Source organism: Fusarium oxysporum, chromosome IV, assembly GCF_013085055.1.
Source record: "Fusarium oxysporum Fo47 chromosome IV, complete sequence".
NCBI lineage: Eukaryota > Fungi > Ascomycota > Sordariomycetes > Hypocreales > Nectriaceae > Fusarium > Fusarium oxysporum.
Genome location: NC_072843.1, coordinates 634216 through 654591, shown reverse-complemented (window position 1 = coordinate 654591; position 20376 = coordinate 634216). Strand labels below are relative to the sequence as shown.

The 20376-nt window shown below is 48.3% G+C and overlaps 8 protein-coding genes and 1 non-coding gene across 9 annotated transcripts; 7 read left to right on the top strand and 2 right to left on the bottom strand.

Moving 5' to 3' along the window:
• Positions 1 to 90: 90 nt before the first annotated feature.
• On the top strand, positions 91 to 1181 carry FOBCDRAFT_259238 (Mss4-like protein; the record flags this gene model as incomplete). Its single annotated transcript, XM_031180012.3, has 1 exon — positions 91 to 1181. The coding sequence occupies exon 1, from the start codon at positions 102 to 104 to the stop codon at positions 1179 to 1181; it is 1080 nt and encodes a 359-aa protein (XP_031045899.3). The 5' UTR covers positions 91 to 101.
• Positions 1182 to 1678: 497 nt separating this feature from the next.
• On the top strand, positions 1679 to 4120 carry FOBCDRAFT_158440 (uncharacterized protein; the record flags this gene model as incomplete). The annotated part of the gene is made up of 3 exons (XM_031180013.3): positions 1679 to 2297; positions 2345 to 3309; positions 3355 to 4120. Coding segments are annotated over exons 1-3 (2301 nt in total), but the record flags the coding sequence as incomplete, so codon positions are not given.
• A 1451-nt stretch (positions 4121 to 5571) lies between these two features.
• FOBCDRAFT_291205 (pheromone precursor protein 1) lies at positions 5572 to 7035 on the top strand (the record flags this gene model as incomplete). Its single annotated transcript, XM_054704118.1, has 1 exon — positions 5572 to 7035. One exon carries the CDS (start codon positions 5572 to 5574, stop codon positions 7033 to 7035), a length of 1464 nt encoding a protein of 487 aa, XP_054560093.1.
• Positions 7036 to 8408: 1373 nt separating this feature from the next.
• FOBCDRAFT_291201 (uncharacterized protein) lies at positions 8409 to 9887 on the top strand (the record flags this gene model as incomplete). Its single annotated transcript, XM_059611783.1, has 3 exons — positions 8409 to 8698; positions 8774 to 9013; positions 9064 to 9887. The coding sequence occupies 3 exons, from the start codon at positions 8409 to 8411 to the stop codon at positions 9737 to 9739; spliced, it is 1206 nt and encodes a 401-aa protein (XP_059464622.1). The 3' UTR covers positions 9740 to 9887.
• Positions 9888 to 10315: 428 nt separating this feature from the next.
• On the top strand, positions 10316 to 12494 carry FOBCDRAFT_219881 (PLC-like phosphodiesterase). Its single transcript, XM_031180017.3, has one exon. The coding sequence runs from the start codon at positions 10516 to 10518 to the stop codon at positions 12253 to 12255; it is 1740 nt and encodes a 579-aa protein (XP_031045904.2). The 5' UTR covers positions 10316 to 10515; the 3' UTR covers positions 12256 to 12494.
• A 43-nt stretch (positions 12495 to 12537) lies between these two features.
• Positions 12538 to 12609, top strand: FOBCDRAFT_t113. Its single transcript has one exon. It is a non-coding gene; the product is annotated as a tRNA-Gln (tRNA).
• A 608-nt stretch (positions 12610 to 13217) lies between these two features.
• FOBCDRAFT_317854 (uncharacterized protein) lies at positions 13218 to 13850 on the top strand (the record flags this gene model as incomplete). Its single annotated transcript, XM_031180018.3, has 2 exons — positions 13218 to 13638; positions 13684 to 13850. Exons 1-2 carry the CDS (start codon positions 13293 to 13295, stop codon positions 13848 to 13850), a joined length of 513 nt encoding a protein of 170 aa, XP_031045905.1. The 5' UTR covers positions 13218 to 13292.
• A 152-nt stretch (positions 13851 to 14002) lies between these two features.
• FOBCDRAFT_259233 (S-adenosyl-L-methionine-dependent methyltransferase) lies at positions 14003 to 14794 on the bottom strand (the record flags this gene model as incomplete). The annotated part of the gene is made up of 2 exons (XM_031180019.2): positions 14003 to 14205; positions 14254 to 14794. The coding sequence occupies 2 exons, from the start codon at positions 14792 to 14794 to the stop codon at positions 14003 to 14005; spliced, it is 744 nt and encodes a 247-aa protein (XP_031045906.2).
• A 663-nt stretch (positions 14795 to 15457) lies between these two features.
• Positions 15458 to 15826, bottom strand: FOBCDRAFT_199693 (uncharacterized protein; the record flags this gene model as incomplete). The annotated part of the gene is made up of 1 exon (XM_031180020.2): positions 15458 to 15826. The coding sequence occupies one exon, from the start codon at positions 15824 to 15826 to the stop codon at positions 15458 to 15460; it is 369 nt and encodes a 122-aa protein (XP_031045907.1).
• Between the last annotated feature and the right edge of the window lie 4550 nt (positions 15827 to 20376).

The following is a 20376-nucleotide window of genomic DNA, read 5'->3' as shown; positions in this document are numbered from 1 at the left end:
TTCTCCGGTGTCGTCATCAATACACTTTGGCACATGTTTAAGCCATAAGCACTATCATGTGCTCTTCTTTTTGTTGACTAAAATCTTAGACTTTTGTAACGATGCATTGGATAACGTGTCTTTGCGGGAGTGTTTCTCGGCATGCGGGAGAGACTTCGGAGACCGAAATGGCCTTTGGTCTTCCTCTCTGTCACTGCAATGTCTGCCGTTATTCGACTGGCTTGCTTTTCACGTCCTATCTTCCGACCGAAAAACCGAGATCTTTTGAGGGATTGAGTGTCTTTAGAGGAGTCGACGGCTCATGTCGGTATTTCTGCTCGATATGTGGCTGCCATGTATATCAATCACACAAAGATCAAGACGGCGAGTTGAGGTGGGGAGTGGCTACAGGTGTTATCACAAAAAGCGGTGATTCAAGCGCGAGAGTGAGTTATACGGCGCATCAAAAAGTTGATGATGCCATCGATGGAGGCGCTTCGATATGGCTTCCTCTTGAGGCACAGCAGAATCCCTCCAACCGCTCACATTCGGGATCATTTACACCAAAATCGATGCATCTCGATGCACTCTGTGCGTGTGAAGCTATACATCTTCGCATCACACGCCCAAACGAGGCGAGCTATCTACCGCATCGCGCATACCCTGACCTAACGTATCCTTACTGTTCTACTGATGAGTCTATCACGTCAAACCCATCAGACGAGAAGTGGTGGATCAAGGGAGACAAATATCTCGCTGGAACCTGCATCTGTGAATCTTGTCGTCGAGCATCTGGTTTCGAAATACAGACCTGGGCCTTTATCCCCCGAGCCAACATATTCATCCCTTCTACAGATGGCTCAGGATCAGAGGTTGCATTGGACTTTGAGAGCTTACCGACGGGTGCTCTGAAATCGTATCAATCTTCGCAGGGGGCAGTTCGTCACTTCTGCGGTGGATGCGGCGCAACTGTGTTTTGGCGAGATGCTACCGATTCAAGTGTAGTTGACGTGAGTGTAGATATATTCCGTGCTGATGAAGGAGCTAGAGCCGAGAACTGGTTTCATTGGCACAAGAGCCGTATAAGTTTCGCGGAAGAAGTGCAGAATCATCGATCTGGTCCCCTGGCTATAGCAGCCCAGGGTTTATTGGGTACTCTTTCAATGGGCCTGAAGGGAAGCTCTGAAGGTGGACTAGACTGATCATATTTCATAATCTTAAGTGAAGATCTTATGATAACGGCTGAGATTCCGCTTAAAGAAACCGTTGTTTCCTATAAAAACGGCCGTTAAATGTTGCAACGGCTAGGATCGACGTTTCGAAGCAGTGTTGCATGAACAATAGGTCAGAGGTAAACAAACAGCAATAAAGCCGAAAAGAATTCAAGTACAAAATTCTTCCAACACAGCACTGCACTAGAATAAAGTCATGAAGCTAATTAAGCTTATTTACTCTATTTTGTCTAGCCTCATCATATTTCCCTCACTATCATAACATGTCTGTCATGAATAGACAACTCTACATACGATAAACATGCCCGCTAACAGAACCCCCCGAAATCTTAATCCCTGTCCCACCCAATAGAACTACACCTTTGCAACACGAGCATCGTTTCACAAAAGTGCTCGGTGTAGAATTCGATGTCGCTCTCGACCAAATTGGCAGGACATTTCAGCTATTACCATCCATCGGCATAAGTGACCAATTGAGCGTAGCACGTGCCTTGAGCGAAGATCATATAAAAAAGGATGGAAGGCAAAAGTAGAGACTGCTCTTTTCTGCAGAGGAAGAGTATTCTGGCAATCATGGTTGGTTCAAGTCTCGTTGGCCTATTGGCTGTTGTTTTTCAGATATGTTTCGTCAAGGCGGTGGACGTAAACGTTGCTGTTTCTGCTTACACCGGCGAAGTTGAGTCTGATTGGACTGCTGTTTACTACTCTGATCGGAATCCTCTATTGATTGGAAACGATGGCGGTCCTGATGAGGGAGGGTTTCACGTCTATGATCTCAATTCAAAGTCTCCGTTGAAAGAAGTCGCTGCGAAAACACCTGGACGCAGCAAGCTTGTCACCACTGTTTACGATGTCAACAAGAAGGATATCCTCGTCACTATCGCTCAGCCAGATTCTATCGTCCGTGTGTATGAGATGCCAAAGTTTGAGCAGATCAAGGATGCAGACTTTAAAGTTCTAGGAGATTGGTCTGCGCTGTGCAGCTGGAAGAGTCCTGCTGGGAACGATTATGTCTACTTGTTTGGGAAAGGACAGGCAGCTCAACTACTCCTTCAGGAGACAAAGAAGTCATTTGAGTTTGTCCAGGTATGGTCCCTTCTAACAGAAACCGACAATGTTTGCTAACTTGCTAGATTCAAACTTTCCCTACTGACTTTGAAACATCGGGATGTGCCGTTTCACGCTCCGAGTCTCGCATGTACATCTCTACAGATGACGACAAGAGCGTTTATGCATTTTCACTCAAAGAGTCTACAAAAGCACCCAAGATCACCAAGGTTGGCAAGGTAGAAGATGATGTGACTGGCTTGGCCGTCTACGTTCCCAAGAAGGGCTCAGACTACTTATTCGTCGCTCAAACAGACAAAATCACTGTCTACGGTTCCTCTTTCAAGCTCAAGGGCACACTATCTTTGACCGGACAAAAAGACATTGAAGTGCAGGGTCTGAACATCTATCAAGGTGCTACGAGCAAGTATCCTGCTGGTGCTCTGACATACGCCATTGAGTCAGAGGACGTTAACGGTTTCGCCGTCTCATCTCTTGAGAACGCTTTGAAGAATCTCAAGATTGAGGCCAACACCAAGTACGACCCCAGAAAGGTCAAGACAGACACCAAGACTGAGCCCATTTGCAAGACTTGTGGAGGCAACGGTTACTGCATTAAGGATAAGAAGAATAAATGCGAGTGCTTTGCTGGATTTGCTGGAAGTACCTGCAGCAGCTTCACATGCACCGACAAGTGTTCCGGTCATGGAAAGTGTGTTGGACCTAATGAATGCAAATGCGACAAGGGATGGGGTGGTCTTCACTGCTCGTTTCTTCTCGTTGAGCCAACCTATGAGACTGAATCTCGTCTTGGGGATGGTGACGATCCCGCAATCTGGATCTCTCCTGATGGACCAGAAAAGTCTCGAATTGTCACGACGATGAAGTCTGGAAAAGAAGCTGGTCTTGGCGTTTTCGACTTGGCTGGTAATCTTCTTCAGTCTTTCACAGCTGGTGAACCTAATAACGTCGATATGATCTATGGTTTCAAGGCGGGCGATCGAAAGGTTGATTTGGCTTTTGCTGCTTGTCGAGCTGATGATACACTCTGGTATGTTACATCTGTTCTGTTGTGAGAAGTTAGCTGACAACCAAGTCTTTTCGAAATGCTGCCCAACGGCACACTGACCAATATCCCCGGCGGCATTCATCCTGTTGTCGACGACTACAAGGTCTACGGCTCGTGCACCTACAAGTCACCCAAGACAGGAAAGCAATATCTCTTCGTCAACGAGAAATCCGCACGATATCTCCAGTACGAACTCACTTCCACATCTAAAGGAGAACTCCAGACAAAGCTTGTCCGAGAGTTCCAAGGCGGTAGCGGAGGCCAAGTCGAGGGCTGTGTGACCGACGAGGAGAACGGCTGGATCTTCCTCGGCGAAGAACCCTCTGCCCTGTGGCGATACGATGCAGAGCCCGATTCAAAAGACAAGGGTGTGGTAATCGGCAAAGTCGGCGATGGGAAACTCTACGGCGACGTTGAAGGCGTAACCCTCGTCTACGGCTCCAAACCCACGGAGGGTTTCATCCTAGTGTCATGTCAAGGCGTCAGCGCATACAACGTCTACCGCCGAGCTTCTCCTCACGAGTACGTCACCACCTTTACACTCGTAGAGTCATCAGACGGACAGATCGATCCCGTGTCCAACACAGACGGCATAACGGCCGTGGGAACGGCGCTGAACAAGGATTTCCCTCATGGTTTGGTGGTTGTGCATGATGATGCGAACCAACTGCCCAATGGCAAGACCAGTGCTGAGGCGAGCTTCAAGTTGGTCAGTCTTGAGAAGATACTGGGGTCCAAGGTGTTGGGAAAGAAGGGCTTGTTGGATCAGGTGGATAAGAACTGGGATCCTAGGAATTGAAGAACACATAGAGCAGTTAGTGGACTTTGCCTAGTTGAAGTTGCGTCTCTTTGAGAGGTCAAAGTGCTATCACCCCTGAGTCTATTGAGGCCCATTTTGAGTCAACCGAGGACCTTATCGGCGTCTCATAACAAAGAACGCAACACGAACATTTACATGTGTTCTGATAAGGCTTTGATCGTCGCCGCAGAGGCTACTCATGTGCCTGTGATGTTGAGTGGCCACATAGGAGTGGCGTTTACAAGATGCGGGACAGTCTCGACACTCTTCCACCGTCAGTGCTTTTCCTATCTCTTCTAAGTCTCTCATAAGTATCAAGAATATGAACTTTTGGATCCACTACATTTGATAGATAATTGGTTGCTGTCATGGGTGGACGCCGCAATGCTTGACACTGGCAGACGGGACCAGGATGTCAAGTACCTGCGTCGTCAGATATCAGCACAGACATTGTTGTTTTATTGACTGTGTATAGATAATAAGCTATCACTGTGCTACCAATCTGTGAAAACTGCCGATGAACTTGTGATATCTTGAAGTTCGATATGTGATAACTAATGAGATCACCCCTTAACCTGATATCACAGTCATCACATAACCACAGCAAATACAACTTAAACTAAACTTAGTATTTTTCTTTTTCGAACACTTTCAAACTCTTTCAAAGCCACTTCTCAAAGAGAAAGTAGGTTTGTTTCATCTCTTCTCACCGTTTGTAGGCTACAACCGCCCCCTTACCCTTTTTGGGTGTCAATAGAACCTCACTAAGCACTGACAGATGTCAATAGCCAAATATCCCGCCAACTCGCATGAACCAACGTTTATCCCGCCCGCCAAGATTGATCTCCTCGTGCATTCGCGTCTGGCAAGTAAAAAGCGAGGTGAATGAGTTGGAATTGTCACATATCGTTAAGCTAAGAGTAGTTTAGATGATAGTCTACACAATGACATCCGAGAATAAGCCGCACAGCTACTCACACTCTCTTGGAGAAAGCTTTGATATCTTTTGCATACACCTTGTGGCTTACACCACCTTTGATCGTCTCGTGGGTCTATTAGGAATAGAAATCTCGCATTGACTGTTACTGTTCAAACCGAAGAGCGAAGGGGCTTATTGACCCCGCAAAGCGTCAATAGACCTCAATAGAAGCCTTACAACACCACAACCAGAGCAAGTGTGTGTATGCACGGGCAAATTCCCTTTCTCTCATAATGGCCAACTTCTCAATCTTTATCAAGAACATTGACCTCGAAATCTATAAAAAACTACTCAATTCCATCATAAATACTCTCCTTTTTTTCTCTTCAGACTCGTTCCCATCGAAAGAAGGATAACGATATCTCAAAAACCCTTTGATACACGACAACTCATTTACGAGTACCACTCACTTTTTTAACAACTTTTACACTTCGAAACACTCACTACTGAGACACAACCTCCTGGGATGAAATACTCCTTCGTTACTCTGGCCGCGGTGGCCGGAGCTGCACTCGCAGCGCCTCCGCCGTCCGCCATCGACAACTTTGGCCCAGATTTCTTCACCCCTTTCTGTAACCTCGACTACAAGGGCAAGCCATGCGAGGAGCTCGTTGGGAAGGGCGACAAGAATGCCGATGCCATCTGCAAGGCTGGCCGTGAGCACTTCTGCGGTCCTCAGAAGCGTGATGCCGTTCCTGAGCCTCAGCCCGACCCCGTCGCTGATCCGATGCCCTGGTGTACTTGGCGCGGCCAGCCCTGTTGGAAGGAGAAGATGAAGGCTAAGCGCGAGGCTATCCCCGAGCCTGTTGCAGCTCCTCAACCCGATCCCGTTGCCGACCCCATGCCTTGGTGCACTTGGCGTGGTCAACCTTGCTGGAAGGAAAAGATGGCTAAACGAGAGGCCATCGCCGAGCCAGTTGCTGCAGCCCAGCCGGATCCAGTTGCCGAGCCAATGCCGTGGTGTACTTGGCGCGGCCAGCCCTGTTGGAAGGAGAAGATGAAGGCCAAGCGTGAAGCTGAAGCTATTCCCGAGCCCATCGCCGCTCCCCAACCCGACCCTGTCGCCGACCCCATGCCCTGGTGCACCTGGAGAGGCCAACCCTGCTGGAAGGAGAAAATGGCTAAGCGTGAGGCTATTGCCGATCCCGTTGCCGCTCCTCAGCCCGATCCTGTCGCTGAACCTATGCCCTGGTGCACTTGGCGCGGACAGCCCTGCTGGAAGAAGACCAAGCGTGCCGCTGCCCCCGAACCCGCTCCCGAGGCTGAGAACGAACCTAGATGGTGCTTGTGGCGAGGTCAGCCGTGCTGGAAGAAGACCAAGCGTGATGCTACTCCTGAGCCTTGGTGCTTGTGGCGTGGCCAGCCCTGCTGGAAGGCTAAGCGCGACGCTGCTCCCGAGCCCTGGTGTATGTGGCGAGGACAGCCATGCTGGAAGGCCAAGCGTGATGCCGGTCAAGCTCTCTCCAACGCCCTCCACGCAACTCGATCCCTCGACACCCGATCCGCCGACGCACCCAGCACCGCTCATCTTCCCCGCGACGCCGCCCACAAGGCCAAGCGCTCCATCGTCGAGCTCGCCAACCTGATCGCCCTCTCTGCGCGTGGTAGTCCCGAGGAGTACTTCAAGAGCCTCGAGCTTGAAACCTTCTTCCCCGATGCTGCCGCCAACGCTACCGCCAAGCGCGATCTCAACACTCTTCAGGAGGATAAGCGCTGGTGCATGTGGCGAGGACAACCTTGCTGGAAGGCCAAGCGCGCTGCTGAGGCAGTTCTCGATGCCGTCGATGGCGATGATGGTGCTACTGGTCCTGGAGGTCCCGACTCTCACTACGATACTCGGGACTTTAAGTCTGAGAACTTTGCGGCTAAGCGAGATCTCATTGCCATCAAGGCAGCAGCTCGTAGCATTGCCGACATGTCCGAGGAATAAGTAAGTTCCACATCATATTCTCATATCGAGCAATCTTCTAACATCTTCAGGTGTCGATGACTTTGAATCCGATCGTTTGCTTTTACAGTACATAGGTGATATTTTCGTCACTCTTTTACCTACGAAAATTAGCAAAAAATACGCTCGAAGAAATAACAGAGACAAAATGAACAGATGGATATGGCCAGGCGGGGGGACGAGTTCCTCTTTTCTCTTCTCTGCAGCTTAATATTGCTGTACTTTATTTCTGGATAACGGTAGTGGATGATTTGAGTCTGCTGCCTTTTTTTTATGCGATTCTGCTTTTGGCATGAGTCGATAGGCATGGCTAGGATAGCTCGAAATAGTTCCTCGAATTCAACTGATTGTCTCAATATTCTTGATTCTTGTGTTGTGTAGCATAGCAAGCATAAGTCTTCGATAGCGACAAAGTGCAGAGTTTGACAGTCTTGACTGGACCTGGGAGCTCTGTGACAGCCAACCAACATTTGTCAGAAGGGTAGAGTGCAGATCTTCAGCCTCGTTGCCTTTGAACGAACAATATCAAGACATAACAAATCGTAGCGTCGTAAGTACAGTGCATTGTTGGATGCAGTGCCATCTGCACCACGAGTAGATCTTATGCTGATTGATCATTCTTCATCAGCGTCATTGCAGTCGAGCACTCTTAAACATTCACAGACCCTGACTCCCATCAGCAGGTCATTTATCACAAGTAGATATTACATCAAAGTAAAAGTATGTACGTTCAATCATTGCGCTCCTCCCCATCGTCGAGGGAAGCACCGCACCCAAGATTGTTCGCTTTTCTCTCCATTCTGTGTTCCTCTGAATCGGTGGTCTTGGGCGCAGGTCTTTCGACGCACCTCGCATCAATTATATGTAGAGAAACATGAACGTGGTTTTTTGCGTTGTTCAATATTTGAATTGGAGAGAAGAGAGAAAGGAAACTGAAATAAAAATTCGAGATTTTTCTTTTTCTACGCGTCGTGAGGATGGTGGGGCCAATGCTTTGGTGCCTTGATGCCTGGTGCGCAAGGCTGCCATTTGTAGGCTTGAGATACCCTGGAGACGAGAGAAGATGAAGGATAATGATCCCTAGGTAGTCACCTATGGAGTTACTGAAGACTTGTCACAAATTCGAAAAACCACAAGAGCTCTGTACGACTTACTACGATGTTTATCAATATAAAGCTACCTTAAACTCAAGCTAAAACTGCTTCCTCACTAGTTCTTTCCAATATCTTTTACACACCCACACCTTCCTCAGAGCTCCCGCTCCAACACGACGACAACAGCGGTCCTCTTTCACCTCTCAGCTTCCATCTTTTCTCTTCTCGGCTCCTCTCAAATGAACACCATTTTCGCCCAAGATGATGAGAAATTATCCCTTACCTCCTGGGGTACCAAATTTGAATACACCTCCATTACCACGATCCCATGTTGGACAACCTCGCAGGCTGCTGACCCCAGATCCACCCGAGTCTGTCACACTCACAACTGTGAAGGCGAACGGCACATTTTTTCAAAAACTTCCCACCGAAATCCGCACGAGAATTCTGCACGTTGCCTTCGGTGACCGCACAATTCACGTGGATCTCATTTGTGGTTATCCAATCTTCTCCGACTCTAACCGTCATGGCGGGCTTCGACAACTGCCATAGTATGGCACTACCTCTCTCCAGAACCGCCTTGTATATCCCGGCCCCCTTGTCGTTGACTTCAACAAGTTGGCTAGCTCTGATAAACAACCCGAAAAGGACTGGGCATGGCGAAGCTCTATTTGCCATCGATTTCCGCCCTCTGGTATCATAGACTCGCGCGGACCAGGGTACGATCCTCAGCCATGCGACGATGAGTGTGTCTATGGATGGAACGGCCGAAATGGCTTCCACCCACAATGTGAGCACTGGCCTGGAGAAGGGCCAAAGAAGTGCTCCGTAGGCGCCACAGGCTGGCTACTTGCCTGTAAGCAAGCGTAGGTGCCCAGCTCTGTTTTTCATGGTATTCGCTGACACTACAATCCAGTTATCGTGAAGGGATTCACGTGCTATACGCTTCCAACACCTTTCATACAACAAGCAAAGCGATGATTCTGAACATGCATAACTTCTTTCAACAACAGCGACTCAATGCCATCACATCTGTCGAAATTATTTGGGAGTTCACACCATGGATCCTGCCAGACATCAGTGAGGACCTTAGAGTCGCTCCCCCGCTCAGTGATATCGAGACTTTTAGGCAGTTCCTCAAAGCCATTCCCGGCCTTTTCCTAAATATCAAGAAACTCTATGTTTCCCTACAAGGAGACATGATCCCCAAGTCGCGTGGACAAAACAGCGAGTATCAATACTCGACCAAGGAGCGGATCGAACTTGTGGAGAAAAACATTATCTGGAAGGTCGACGAAATGGTGCCTTACCTCAAGCCCCATGTCGACTTCTCGATCGCCTATCCTACAAGTACGTATGCTGTACAAAGAAGTCTTGCTCTTCGACAGGGCTGGATAGTGAAGCAGAGGCAAGAGACTGGTGAGGTGGAGCGACACTGGAGGCCATTGGTGAAATGCAAACCTCGAACCGGCTACTGGGTCTGCTTGGGTGATAAGGATGTGAGAAGACAGAGGGCGAGGGGCGTCATTGGGCATCAGCATATGCCAGCGCGTGTCTCTGAAAAGAAGTACGATGTTTTCTTTCGATCTTAGGACTCGGGTAGTGTATTGAGTGTATGGCAATTTGGAAGGAATATGGTTTGGGTTTGGGGAATCTTCGTCGCTTATATGCCAAAAGTCTCACAATGCAAGAGTGCTGCATCTCATTTCATGTAAATAAATATTAGTGTACTTTTTCATTGCTAAGTTTATGAAAAATAAATAAAGATTAGGAAGCTAAATTCGCGATAATGTAAGGCGTTCTCAGACTTTTAGAATCTAAGCAAATAATACGACAAGGCCAACCAAAACCCCAAGAGCTTGGACTGGTGACAATTTGTGGCGAAGCTCTTGTGGTACCCACAGAGAGACACGATGCAGCAAATAACGGCTCATTAAAGCTGTGCCAACTCGGCTTCAGATGCCGTGAATATTGGCACATCCATGTCTTGGACTTTTGGTGAAGAGCTGACCTGGCAAGTCGCTTGGTAGTGAGGTTATGCTTGGCGCCTCATTCTTGGTGTTTGATGTGGAGAATTCAAGTCAGTGAGAAAAGCCAAGACGTGACATTCTACGATCGTGGCAGTGCATCCCATCATCTTTATATCGATTCTTGATTTAAACCATGATGAGTGACTCCATGCGACATATAATTCTTGTTTCTTTTCACTGTTGGCCTTGAATGATCTGATTACATACTCATCTCTACTCTACATCTCAATCATTCCAGCTCAGCTCAGCTCAGCTACAGCTATAGCTAGAAGCTCCCCCTCAGCTGCCCCTCACCTCACCTCATCTCACTTCACTCCTCCATCTTCACAACGTACGTCATGGCTTCAGAACTCGCAACCCGCATCGGCGACCTCAACCCCTTCTCCTCAAAAAACCGCCGCATCGACGATGAAGACTTTGGCGAAGAGATCGACAACAACACCGTTGCGGGCGGCGGCCACAGCGCACGTCGCGTGGTAACAGACCTCAGAGTCAGCAGCGCCCTACGAGAGTTCCTCGTCAAAGAGAAGATGCTCTCCAAAAAGGAAGCCAAGATTGAGTCTGAGGACTCGTCGCGTGAGCTTCTGGAACTCGTTAGCAAACCGCATATTCGCGTACCGGCTGAACTCACGGATAGGTCGCATCCGCTGCCGGAGTACTTTATTAGCTCGAGCCATAATACTTATCTTATGGCGCATCAGCTTTATGGCTCTTCGTGTGCGACTGCGTATGAGAGTGCGATTAGGACGGGGGCGAGATGTGTTGAGATTGATGCGTGGGATAACAGCGATGATAGAGACGAGCCCAAGGTCACTCATGGGTATACTCTAGTATCCCACATTTCGTTTCGTCTGGTTTGTGAGACGATTCGAAACTCGGCGGATCAAGAAGCAGTTGATGCGCAAAAGTATGGCTTCAGAGCTTCGCCTATTCTTCTGTCGCTGGAGAACCACTGCGACCCTTACGGGCAGATGCGTCTTGTCAATATTATGCAGGATGTTTTTGGAGATCGACTTTTGAGCAAGGCTGTTAGACATATCGGCCATGAAGAACAAGCTGGTTCAGATCAACATGTGAAGCTTGAGGATCTGGGTGCGAAGATTGCTGTTATTGTTGAGTATCACTTCACGGATGAGCCTTCTAGCAGTGACAGCAGCTCGGATGACTCAGAGGACGAAGAGGAGGAAAAGGCTGCGCGAAAGGAGTATAAGGATAAGAGAAAGAAGGAGGAGCCCTCTATCATCATTCCTGAGCTCGCTGAGCTGGGTGTCTATGCGCAGTCTGTCAAGCCAATGGACAACTCGTGGTTCGAAGAGGGATCTCTCGCCAACGGCCCTCATCACCATCTTATCAACGTATCTGAATCAGGGCTGGCATCTCATCTCCCAGAGCACGCAACACACATCGCGCGACACAACGCCCACCATCTCATGCGCGTTTATCCCAAGGGCACGCGAATCTCATCCACTAATCTAAAGCCCGTTCCTTATTGGGGTATCGGAGCTCAAATCTGTGCTTTGAATTTGCAAAACTTTGGTACCAGCAACCAACTCAACGAAGCTCTCTTCAGTGGTACAGACGGTTACGTTCTCAAGCCCGCTGCTCTGCGCGCCGGTGGAAACGGAAGATTGAGTACAGGTCGCAGCAAGCGTCTTCGTCTTCACGTCGCAGGTGCAACAGATATCCCCCTGCACGGCGATTCAGAAGCAGACTCCATCAAGCCGTATCTCACATGCACGCTGTACCACCCTGATAACATCAAAGGCGACCCTCCTAAGCGCAAGACAGAGCCGTACAAGCAGCACAAGCTTGAATTTCTTCACAGAGGACCAAATCCGCCCCCAACAGAGCCTCTTTGGGATGAGACTCTAACGTGGGAGTATGAGGATAATGAGTTGACTTTCCTGCGTATGCTTATCAAGAGCGATGATAGTTGGACGAGGAACCCGATGTTTGCTGTTGCGGCGGTGAGATTACTTTATGTTGAGCCTGGATGGAGATTTATTCGCATGCTGGATCTCAAGGGGCATGAGACGCAGTGTTCGGTTCTTGTGAACTTTGAGATCATTGATGCCTAGGTGGAGGATTATGAGTATATGATGAGATGTTTATGGATTATGCGATTTCTTTGTTGAGTTTACGTTTGATGTGGACTGAGTGATAGTCTTGCTTTCGGCATGCATTCGTTCGAGATATACCTCAGCCATAGAATGAGTGATTACAATCTTTGCTTCCTCTGAATGAAAACAGCTTTGAAAGAGACTCTACATGAGAGTCCTGGAGTAGATTTCGTCGTGCTATCTCTCAATCTATAGTGAGCAAATTGAATCGCTGGCATTCACAAAGTTGCCATGCGCCCAGGTTTCGTGGTCTAACGGTTATGACTGCGGATTCTGATTCCGCCAGCGAGGGTTCGACTCCCTCCGAGACCTTTCTTTTTGCGCGGCTTGGCTTCTGTGAGTGCAACAGGTTCTGATGGTCATCTCGCCTGGCCTGCGTGCACAATAAGCCGTATGACGCGATGAAGTCTTATTCTTTTGTCTTACCTGGCTATGAATCCGAAGCAGTCTTCTGCTGCCGAACGGGGCCGGATATTGGAGTGGGTCTTGAGATCCGGCCCGGGGTTAAGAGCTGACCGGCGTTGACGGTCATGGCATATCCGGGGCTGGAGGACTGGGTAGACTCCCATAATAGGCTCATGGTATAGAATATATGAAACCATATGGTTATAAAAAAACAAAGTGCCGTAATGCGTTATGAACGAAGCTATGTGTCTCATATGCTTGTGTTAGATTAATCTAATCAAGATGTTGCCTGTTTCTGTACTAAAACAATATGGACGAGACATTAGTTGATTGAAAAGACATTTATGGTATCTTGCTGCAGTATTTACATACTCAAATCAATATTGACCGATTACGAATGACACTCTTTGTGACGCCGCATCTCAGACGTAAGCTTAACTTCCGAATGGCTTCGGATCTAACACACACCAATCAACGACACCTCAACTCCAAGTATAAGAAACGCCCAACACCACCTCCAAATGCCATCCTACATTTATATCCAACTACCAACAAACCAAAACCTCTGAAGTAACTCAATATACGACAAAATGGCCATCGTAACAACACTCCTCGCACCAGTCCACCTCCTCTCCTTCTCAACTCTTCTCGGCTCTCAACTCTACCAAACCTTCATCATCACAAAAGTCACTTTCAAACACCTCCCACGAACTCCATATATCAATTTACAAAAGAACCTCTTCCCCATATTCTTCCAAGGCCAAGCTCTTCTCCTCTTCCTCACGGCCATAACACTACCTCCGTACGGTGCTCTCTCACTTATTGAGCACAAGAGCGATTGGATACCATTTGCGATATCTGGATTTGTCTCGGGGCTTAACCTTATGGTGTTTGGACCGAGGACGAGACAGTTGATGTTGGATCGTGTTGAGCAGGGTAAGTTACTTCTTTGCTTATGTCGGATAAAAGCTAACGGGATAGGGACACTGGAAGGGAAGACGGTGGAGGGGCCGAGTTCTGCGATGGAGGCTATCAAGAAGAGATTTAGGACTTCGCATGCTATGTGTATTCACTTGAACTTGATTGGTCTTGGGGCTCATCTTTGGTATACATGGAGACTGGCATCCCGCCTCGACTTTTCACTATAATGGGGGGATCACACATGTTCTTAAGCTCTTATAAATCTTAAGTGCATTTAAAACATCCCATGTATCAGATAACCTCCTTATAGCTTTTATATCTTCACTTCTGATTTTCATCTCAATTCCAACCACAAATCAACATTATCTCCAGATCCATATCAAGGGAGATAAACTATCATCTCAAGTCCACCACTATAAGCCGTAGTAGTCGTCTTGAATCCATTCTTCGGATCATGAATATAATCCAAAAACTCCTTGTACAGCGCCTTAGCCATCTTAGTATTATCAGCCAGAATGATAGCACCTCTCTTCAGACGAGGTTTGATGATCTCCAGAGCTGGAAGAGCCATTGGTATCCAAGCTGAACAGCATTAGTATTACTTCAAAAGTTAAGGCTCTTGGAGCTTACTATCAAGGAGCATCATGTCAATCTCCTCAGGCATACCCTCCTCCGACAGCGTCTCTCTCAAATCTCCTTCCCTCAGCTCAATCCACGGCTCAACCTCTTCACCGGCTTCACTCCAATGCTTTCTCGCCCTCTCAGCCTTACTACTCTCCCACTCCGTAGCAATGACTCTCCCCGCAACCTTATCATCCCTTGCTCTCATAGCATTAACGTTCTGCCCCACCGCCAGAGCAAGATACATCGTCGAAACACCAAAACTAGTTCCCGCCTCAACGATGTTCTTCGCGTTTATACTGCGGGCGATAAGATACATGAAAAGACATTTATCTTGCTCTAGAGCGACGAACTTATCGCTCATGTGGGCGTCGGCAGATGTAGACCATGTTTTACCGGTGAAGTAGAAGCCGAAGAGATATTTGAAGTAGAACCAGCTTTGAGAGAGGGTCTTTTCTTGAGCCTCTGATTCGGCGTGTAGGTGGGCCAAGAGACCGTGGACGCGAGGACTTGCCTCTAGAGCTTGCAGGGCTGTTGGTGATGGTGCCATGGTGATGGAAGTTGATGATGAAGGCGGTGATAATGTTTTGAAGTCAGAAGAATTTCTGTTTCTTATATGCATCAAGAATGAGTCAACCGGATCTGTTTACGAGCTGAATACGGTAATTGAGATCGGGAAAGATGTTGGCGTTGAGCTGATATCACCGAGGCCGATTTATCATGACCGAACTCCCGGGCCTGCACCATATGCCTTCTAGACTTGTCTCAATATCAGTTTAGGAAGCATTCAAATATAAAAGATAGAAAAGATCCTATGGGCTCGATGTATCTATTGGGTAAGCTTCCGGGTCAGTATACCATGAGATACTGTCGCTCTATATATGCCACATACGTCCTGCTTGATCTGCCTATGATTCGCTCAAGCACCTTAGAACTAGATATTGAGATTCAACAAGATGAATTGTGCATACATACGATACTGATCTACTATGGATTAATTTCCATTAATGCTCCAAATTGATTGTCTTTGCAGTAAAGCGACCTCTGTACTCATTAAGACCGATAACCAAACCCGGACTTCGGCCCCGGTCCTAAACCTCTCCCTTCCGATACCAGTCCGACCCTATATTGACTCACAGAAATCATCCGCATGCAAAGCACCGCAGAGACCCTTTGAGCTGCAGGATACGAAAACTCCAACGGGAATTACCCGTCAGACTCTATCCCCAGCCTCTTTACCATTCGTATCCACGGGGATACAGACAATAAACATCAAACATCCACGCTCGCTCTTGAAAGGACCATGCCGCATTCCGGGCTTTCGGTACGCATAGGCGCCCTTCTCCCAACCCTGCTGCAGATTCTGGTCGTACAAATCACCCTCAACCATGAAAATTTCCTCAACGTAGTCGTGGATAAAAATGTCCTGCTGATTGCGGGCGCCAGGCTGCCATCGCTGTAATGTTGTACGTCTGCCTGTCTGAGAGTCCTCGTTGAGGACTAGTTCATCGACGCCTGGCTCGATAGTCGACCAAACACGATTGAAAGATGTGGTAGCGGGGTGAAATTCAAACTGTTCCATTGCGAATGAAATACAGAGAGGTGATCGATACTGTCGCACTTGGGCTCAGCATCGACCGACACAGCCTTAAATCCTCCAGAAACATAGCCATTGCCTTGAATGACGAGAACACAATGATATCATTGGTAAGCTGACATATGACAAATGCAGCAACGTTATTGTCTAAACCTCCTGCCAAAGAGAGCAAGCCTCCATACTGCCTTGGAAAAGGCAATCGAAATAAGCATCATAGCTTGGCTCTTCAAGACAGACAAGTTGCTTCGACATAGCCCAAGGCATTTGCAACGGGAACGGTGCTGACCCCGTGAAGGGAGCCTGCAGCTTACCTAGGCAGAGTGCATCCGCTTGAATGCAACCGTTTGAGCTAAAAATGCACAACAAGCAGACTCCTACCGTTGCCAAAGGCTATGCGCAGAATTGATAGGAATCACGGTGAGATATGCAGGATTAAGATCTGCGCTCACGAGGTATTGGTGACTCTAAACGCCCACTAGGACTCTTGCATCAAGCTCATAAGAGGTCATGGGGAAACTAAAGCTCGATATTGAGCTGCATCTGAAGTGATGGATATTGACGAATGCCAATCGATATATGGGGGCGGCTACCAAAACCCATGTTTAGTATGAGTTGTTTCATGTCGTGGCAGACGTTGGCTAGTGTCAAGGGATATAACATGGCTAATCAGACAAGGTGACAGCTCGAAAGTGCTAGAGGCATTCCTCTCAGTCTCAAACACGTCCTTGAGATCGCCTTGCGTCGGTAGAGTTAAACTGTAAATGCAGCCCGCCGATCCGACGACTCAGAGTCACTTGACGAGCCAAGTCAGAGGGCAGGACGGATGACATCGCAAGATATTGTCACTCAGGATGCCGGAGGAGCGAGCAGAGTGTTACACAACAGCCAAAGCTCGTAAAAAGAAAAGAGATGCTCATCGATATGGTCGTACAGCATCATCACGAGAATTTGAGACAATGCTTCCGATGATTCATAGTTCCTGAAACGTGTATCCAAAGTTTTAGATGCCGATAATGCCGTCTACAGTCCACGAACATCTGGTTGGTGTTTCCAGTCAACTGTAGTACCAGTACTGGGGCAGGGCGGGGTGCTTGTCAAAGTGTGCATATCAAGTCAAGGGGTGTCAAGGGCGTTATGCTCTGTGTTAAGATCATCAGTTGATGTACACGTTGACCGACGACTGATAAACGTTGCATCGTCAAAGGGGCACTGGTCGAGACTGAAAACGCAACAATGATGAGTGCGAATCATTGGAATTGTGGTATTGGTGAAAGTTCAACTGGTGAAACCCATCAACGGGAACCAAGATAACCGGCATCAGCCACCCGATCAGACTGAGCTTCAGCTCCGGGGCTGAGACAAGGCTCACCACACTGGTCTGCATCTCCGTCACAGTGACAGTGACTGCTTCTCCCCTCGAGGACCTATCGTCCACCGCTAGATTGATGGTCTCTTCTCACGGGGATGGGGGCCAAGAAGTGTGAGCGGGGCGGGATTGCCAAGAGCCGACCATGGGTGGACCTTTTGACAGAAATGGAGAAGGATTTCCGAGATGAACTTCAAGATGTGGGACAACTAACGAACGAAAAGAAGAGGATCGGCATCAGTGAGGGCAAAATCAGAGGCAAGCAGGACGTTGATCAAAGTACTTTCGTCCACTGAAAACATGTTTCAATGACACCGACAACATCAAACTGTAATCTGTGCTGAGGAACCACAAGTTGTTGGGTCATCGGCGTTTTTATTTTTCTCTCCGAATCATCGTGAACATCCTCATTGAGCACATTCGAAGAGAAAAGAGGGTTTGGAGGGGAACGAAACGAATAATCCTACCTGTCACTTACCATTGAGGCTCGCAAGCTTGACAGCCGAATCGCTGCCCAACAGGTTAAACGCGACCTTGACAGGTTTGACCCCCATGCACCCATTTTTATCGGTAGCGATATAGGGACCCCTATAAAACAACCGCTCGGCCGAATAAGTGTCTCCGAGCGATAGTCAGCTCGCAGGCGAAAGCTTGGGGCAAGATGACGTTGAAAAAAAAACAACAATATGATCTTATGAGAATGAGACCACTGTCAAGACCAAAAGGTGCTGTGACATTGAGCGTATCGCTGTTGCCTCAAGTTCTTGGCTTGGGAGACCTCTCACGATGACTTCACTTCTGACAGGTCCGGCATTACACTGCGACCTTGTCACGGGGAACATCCAGGCGAGAACAACGGTCCTGCCTAAACGACAGGAGATAGGTCCAGGATGAAGTATCATGTCGCTGTCAGTCGCTTACAACCGTGAACCACTTTTCTTCCACGTTTCTTCCAAAACGATACCAACACCCTTGTATAGACGCTGGGACGGTGCGAGGAATGACGAGAAGATTGCGATTTGCGGACCTAGTCAAGGAGCTGATGATCATTATCAGAGGGGCGCGAAAAACTTGCAGCAAAAGTGACCGTCTTGGGCTGTGCGTTCCTGGAAATTGAGAGTGATAGGCAGTGATTGGAGGTTTCGAAAGACGGTGACCGTTTCGTTGACCGTTGATCTTTAGAGAATACTGTACTGTGATATTGGCCATGTTTCGCCCTTGAGCCTGCAAGACCTGATACCTTGGGACTCTGTAGGGAAGTTGACGCGGCAGAATGCAGATCCATGACATCAGACTAGTCGAAGGGGTACCTGGACCTTTGCTGCTGGACGGCGCCTTGTGTTTCCGAGGGCGGAGTGAAATGTAACCCCATAACCAGTGAGTGAAAGGGATGAATGACGCAGACTGATGGCTTAACGCACTGCGGGAGAGATCAGACGGATATGCAAGCCAAAGCTGTAAAGCACTGATGAACCATAGGATCAAAAGAGGCTAAAACCGCACCTAAGAGGGCTGTAGAACCCGAGTGTGCGGTGTAAGTCCAGGTACAGCCAATTTGATACTCGAGAGTATCCTTGGCCGCTTTTCTTCCTTGTCATTCCGACTTGTTGGGTTTGGTAGGAGTTGCAAAGCGATCAGCTAAGTCGTTGACTGGCAATGATCTTTGAGCGATGTACCAGAAGGGTTCCTTCGAGTGACAATTCAGACAAAGATTTGCAGGTCAAGTCACAAGAGTTGCAAATCAGTACCGAACTCGGCGCCCTGACTGACACCGCTCAAGGATCAGCCCAACGAATAGACAGTGATAAACACTGTATTATAAGAGTTGGTCGGTATTAGACATTCTGTCGCAGTTGCGTTCAACCTGCAACAGTATCTTTTTGAGTCTCGGTGGGCACTTAGAGGGCCCAACATAAAGGAAAACGGCCAACTCAAACCCAATCACGATAGTGTATCAAAGATGGAATGGTTGGCGCGAAGACAAGAACCGACGATCTCTAGCAAACAAGAAGAAAGAGAGGAAAAGTTCATTCGCTGTCAGAGGAGACTACCGCCCGTGCTGTTGTGCGCCCAGCAACGGCTGTCGTAGTGGACATGCCCTGAATCTTAGAAGGTCGCCTCTCCACTGAAAGTCCTCCAAGCCCTCTAAAACCCACCGAGGCTGGCTAGCTGATAGGCACCCAGCGTCTATTGCAGGGATTCAGCCTCCAGAAGCGGGCCTCAACAGTGGTCTGCAAGGGCCAACAATTGCGTCACGACTGAATGCTGATCGGCCAAATTCTGTTAGGCCTTCTCACGAGGAGGCTTGGCCTTGGGGGTATCTGAGGCTCGGGTCGTTTCCCTGTGGTCATCTAAACTCTTGGCCTAGCTAGGGGCGGGGGTTTGTTTGTTTTTCAAATTAGGCAGGGTGATTTGATTGACACTGTAAAAGTGGTTGTATCAATGAGTAGCACGCACGGTGATGATACTCATAGTGAGGGGTTTTCTTGATTTCGTTAAATAACGACGTTCGTGAATTGCGAAGCCTATGGTGTTGAAAATGAACATCTCAATATTGGGTGCAGCATGAGGTCAGTTTTTCTGTGGAGGAGATACGTACCTCTGCACCCAGCGGATGGCAGGGCCAGTGAGGTGAGCTTCCATAAGCTTCCTTCCATTTGGGGGCTGTCGAGTCGCGTGGGAGAACGCTGGTGCCACTGTCATCCAATCTAAGGATGCTGTTTCCTGCTGGACCGCGACATTGAATGCCTGGGTCAGGATACCCGATGACAGATGACCGCATAGGTATAGTCCCATATAATTTCATGCGATAAAACACTTGCACCAGGATGGTCTTTGCTGTACCGAGGGGCGTCGATCTCAAGTCTCATGACTCCCTATTCAGTCGTCACTTTCCCCATTTGGGCCCCAAGCCCATTGTATCTTTTCAAGGGTCTCCTCCCATCCTCATCCTTGGGAGACACGATGATACTGTAGCTGCCAGCTGCTGTGTCTTTTTTCCTTCTTCTAGAGCCCATTATTATTCGACTGCCGGTTTTCCTGGCCCTACGGAGCATTAAGTGGTACCTGCTCCTCGTGTCTGTACAGGCCCTGCTGCGAACCCCCCAGTGGCACACTGTAGGTACTGTCGCCGTACATACAGTAGAGAGAGAGAACTAGAAAAATATCC